Source organism: Solea solea, chromosome 7, assembly GCF_958295425.1.
Source record: "Solea solea chromosome 7, fSolSol10.1, whole genome shotgun sequence".
Taxonomy (NCBI): Eukaryota; Metazoa; Chordata; class Actinopteri; order Pleuronectiformes; family Soleidae; genus Solea; species Solea solea.
The window spans coordinates 29,945,973-29,950,687 of NC_081140.1; the positions used below are offsets into that span (position 1 = coordinate 29,945,973).

Sequence of the window (4,715 nt, forward strand, 5' to 3'; positions counted from 1 at the left end):
ATTTTTTTGATACTTTATTAATCCCCTTAGGGAAATTATTCTCAGGCTCAGATTGACTGATATTCTCTGCATTTGACCCATCCTAGAATTAGGAGCAGTGGGCTGCCACTGAGTAGCGCCCGGGGAGCATTGGGAGTTGGGTACCTTGTCGTAGCCCTTTTTTTGGCCGGGTGGGGATTTGAACCGGTTACAAGTCAAGTTCCCTTTCCACATGGCCACGGGCTATCCATATATACATACGTGTATATATATATATATACATATATACATGTATGTATATATACATATACATATATAGATGTATGTATATATATGTATATATATATATATATATATATATATATACATATATGTATTGCAGTCTGGGATCGCAGTCTGGGGTCGCAGTCTTTCTCTGGGACAATTTGTCTGAAAGAATCAATGTAAGGTCTACTTCCTGCCCATTGCCCATAATTAATGAATAATTAAAGCTGCTCAGTGCATCTCAGTCCCTGACATAGATAATATAACATTAACCACCTCTAATGTATGGTTACATAGTCCCAGTGTCTCTTAATTTGCCCTAAAATAGACAACATTGACATGTTTAATTGCCCATAACTTAATATGACACAGTTTTCTAACATTCCTGCAGTGTGGATTTGACCCACATTATGTCTGATTGTGAGATTCACATAAATAAACCTAACCTAACCTGATCTAACCTAGAATAAACCTAATCTGACCTGGAATAAACCTAACCTAACCTACCCTAGATGAAAGCTAACCTAGTCTATCAAACAATGATGATGAACTGGTGTGTGTGTGTGTGTGTATGTGTGTGTGTGTGAACAGTCCTCGGATAACCTCGCCCATCTTTCTCTTGTGTCCAGACATTCACACGTGAATCCACGACAGAGGCGGATCCACAGTCTGACAGAACAACTGTGGAACATCTGCTTATGAACCGGATTTTCGGGCTTGGATTTGCCTTTTCATCGCGAGGCGGGGCTGTAGTCCAGTGAGCGCGCTGTCCCCGCCGGTACTTGTAGTGCTCACCTCCTCGGCATGTTTCATGTTGACATGCGTAAAAAACTACACTTCCCCAAAGCTGTCACGGAGCGCTGCCGCCTCCTATTGGCTGTTGGCTCCAGCCGCAGCCCCAGAGAATGAATGAAATTGAAATAGCTGCTACATTACATGTACAATACCGGGCTCTGCAGTGTTGCATTCTATCACACTGTATCAAAATGGCCACAGCGGTGCAGAACCCCCTGAAAACGTAAGTACAACGCGTTTCCTTGCTGAGTGCTTGCGCTGGTGATGATGATGCTGGTGTGCATGCAGTCAGAGCCTGTGACCATCAGCATCATTACCTCCACATCTGCACATGCAGCACATATACACACAAATGTCAGCGGACGAAAATCAGCCCGAAACTTCAGTTCTATGTAAAGGTGGCGCGTAGTGTCGCGTTTTGCACGGACACGGGGCGGAGAACCGTGTGCTGCGCTGTGAATTCACACGAGCCCCGAGCTGAGAGCAGCGTGTGTGTGCACAGATATGCAGGAATGTCGGAGGTAGATGACCCGGTGTGTCCTGACCGGTGCAACCTGCCAACACCGCGGTCAAAGGCAGGTGGAGGAGCCGGAGGTGTGCACCTGTGTGCGGGCACAGACACAGAGGGAACAGGTAGATCCGCTGCGTGTCTGCAGGCTGCAGCTTTACCTTCACTCACCTCAACCTAAAGCTGAGAACACACACGTCTCATATGTGCACCGTGCATCTCAGCGGGAAACAGCAGGGTTTATTCTTTGCCGTTAAGTTTATTCTTTTTTTTGCGATGACCCCTTTGTGCGTTTGCTGGGTTCAGCGGAATGCAGACGCCTGGGATCCCCGGCCGGGAAAAGGTTGAGCGGGTGTTTGAACACACGCAGATTCCAACCGCGGGGACTACGTTGATTAATAAATAATAATAATAATAATAAATACACGAGCGGGGAGACTTTCAGAGAACACCACACATTCATCTCATGCAGTTGGAAACAAAGAAAGTCACAGAGCAGGGGCGCACATCGTGATGCTGTGCAGGTTTTACATCTTCTGTCTGTCTGTCTGTCTGTCTGTCTTTGTCTGTCTGTCTGTCTGTCTGTGTGTCTGAGATGCAGACACTGGCGACATTTCGTGTAAACCCATGAACGACTGTTCTGATCTTCCTCATTTAAAAGGAGCACTTGACAGCACAGAGTGTTGCAATCATAGCTGCTCATTGGGCAACTGTGAGCTGATCTGATTGGCTGTGATAATATTCCACTCAAGTCAATTTACTGTTACACTGGTCGTTTGTTTGTTTGTTTGTTTGTTTTTAAAAGTAAGGTTGTTCATTCTTCGGTGTAATGAATGAGTGATGGTTGGCAGTGTAGATGGAGAGGATGAGAGGATGAGAGGATGAGAGGATGAGAGGATGAGGCTGTAGCGCTGGATATCTTCTTCATCTTCTGCTCGATGTGATGCTCAGTGAAGTTGAGCCAAAGTGTGGCCTGGATGTTGCCAGAGGCCCCTGGTGCTTAAATAGAGTGATTTGCATTTGAACATTGTTATTGTGCCAGGAGGGGACCAGCATACTGTATGAATACATGAACTGTGCTTTCTTTCAGCATCTCCACAGCAGATCACCTGTATTTTCAGTGATGCGCATATTTAATGTGGCAGAGATTTATTTATCCCTCCTGATGCAGCCCCCCCCCCCCATTTGTCCAGTCTTGGGACCAGCACCAGGATTACACTGCACTGTATGTGGGCCCCTTGTGGCAGCGTCCAGTTGGGGAACAATGGGGATTGCGACTCAGTCAGGATTCAAACCACAAACCCTCTGGTTACGAGACAAGTTCTCTTTCCACTTGCTGTGTTTTGGCCACGAATGGAAAGTGAGATAAAAGAGAAAATCTAAGATTTATAACAAGCAGTGGTTTTGTCAGTGAGCGTGTCTGTTGCTGCTCGTCTGAGTTGTGTGTTTTCATCACTGTGGAGATGCCACCATGACACAGACCACGACACAGACCACGACACAGACCACGACACAGACCACGACAACAGACCACGACACAGACCACGACAACAGACCACGACACAGACCACGACACAGACCACGACAACAGACCACGACACAGACCACGACACAGACCATGACACAGACCAAGACACAGACCACGACACAGACCACGACACAGACCACGACACAGACCACGACACAGACCATGACAGACCATGACACAGACCATGACACAGACCACGACACAGACCACGACACAGACCACGACACAGACCAAGACACAGACCACGACACAGACCACGACACAGACCACGACACAGACCACGACACAGACCAAGACACAGACCACGACACAGACCACGACACAGACCACGACACAGACCATGACAGACCATGACACAGACCATGACACAGACCACGACACAGACCACGACACAGACCAAGACACAGACCACGACACAGACCACGACAGACCACTACACAGACCACGACACAGACCACGACAGACCACCACACAGACCAAGACACAGACCACGACAGACCGCGACACAGACCACGACACAGACCACGACACAGACCACGACACAGACCACGACAGACCGCGACACAGACCAAGACACAGACCACGGCACAGACCATGACACAGACCACCACACAGACCAAGACACAGACCACGACAACAGACCACGGCACAGACCATGACACAGACCACCACACAGACCAAGACACAGACCAAGACACAGACCACGACACAGACCACGACACAGACCACGGCACAGACCACGACAACAGACCACGGCACAGACTTGGTTTTGTGGTCAGTGCCATTGATTTGTGCTAATGAACGCGTCCTCAAACAAACGTGCTATTAGAGGCTTATAAATTAGGAACCTAATTTCAGAAGTATTTCTAATAGTTGCCGTGTGTGTGTGTGTGTGTGCAGTGGAGGCTTGATTTGTGTGCAGCTGCATATCAGCTCACTCTCAGTCGACTGGGCCTTTCCTCGGAGTCGCAGCTCTCACTCTGTCTATCTCTCTGCTGGATTAAAGGCTCCTTTAATCTCGCCTTCTCCTCTGTTCCTCTCGCCATCTCTTATTTCCTCTGCCTCCCATCACCCCTGCCACCCCATTTTCCAAGTTTCCACCCCTTCCCCGTTCGTCTATTTCTTTATCTGTCACACGTTTTTGTTTTTTAACCATTTGAACGTGAACCTTAAAGCCCACCTCACATTTATTTACATTTATTTACATTTATTTACTTTCTGATGGAACATGATCACTGTGCCCCTTTAAATCTTCTTGGCTTTGTAGGGACTTACTGGTGATTTGGATTTAGATTATTTACTGACACAAAGTGTTTGCAATCCACTGCATGGAGATAAGAAACGATGGTAAAACAAAGTGTCAGTGTAGTTACAGAGGAAACGGTCAGTTCAGTCACAGAGGGTTCCTACATTTGAAATAAATGGCACAATAAATAAATATGAAATGTTTAATATGACTTCCTTGTCCTGGTTAGAGATGCTGTGTGGTATTGGCAGCAGTTGTGGCAGGAACTATATATTATTCCTGCCTTGCATGACTGAACCAAGCTAAATGAGTTCAATGTAAGAACTGTGTGTGTGTGTGTGTGCGTGTGTGTGTGTGTGTGTGCGTGTGAGTGTGTGTGTGTGTGTGTGTGTGCA

At 47.1% G+C, this 4,715-nt stretch overlaps 1 protein-coding gene across 1 annotated transcript in view; it reads left to right on the top strand.

Annotated features, from left to right (window-relative positions):
* Positions 1-1,054: 1,054 nt before the first annotated feature.
* dpf1 (double PHD fingers 1) overlaps positions 1,055-4,715 on the top strand; it is a 46,658-nt gene continuing 42,997 nt past the window's right edge. Inside the window, 2 exon segments of the mRNA XM_058633729.1 lie at positions 1,055-1,069; positions 1,071-1,261. Of these exon segments, the coding sequence (XP_058489712.1) occupies positions 1,055-1,069; positions 1,071-1,261 (206 nt within the window).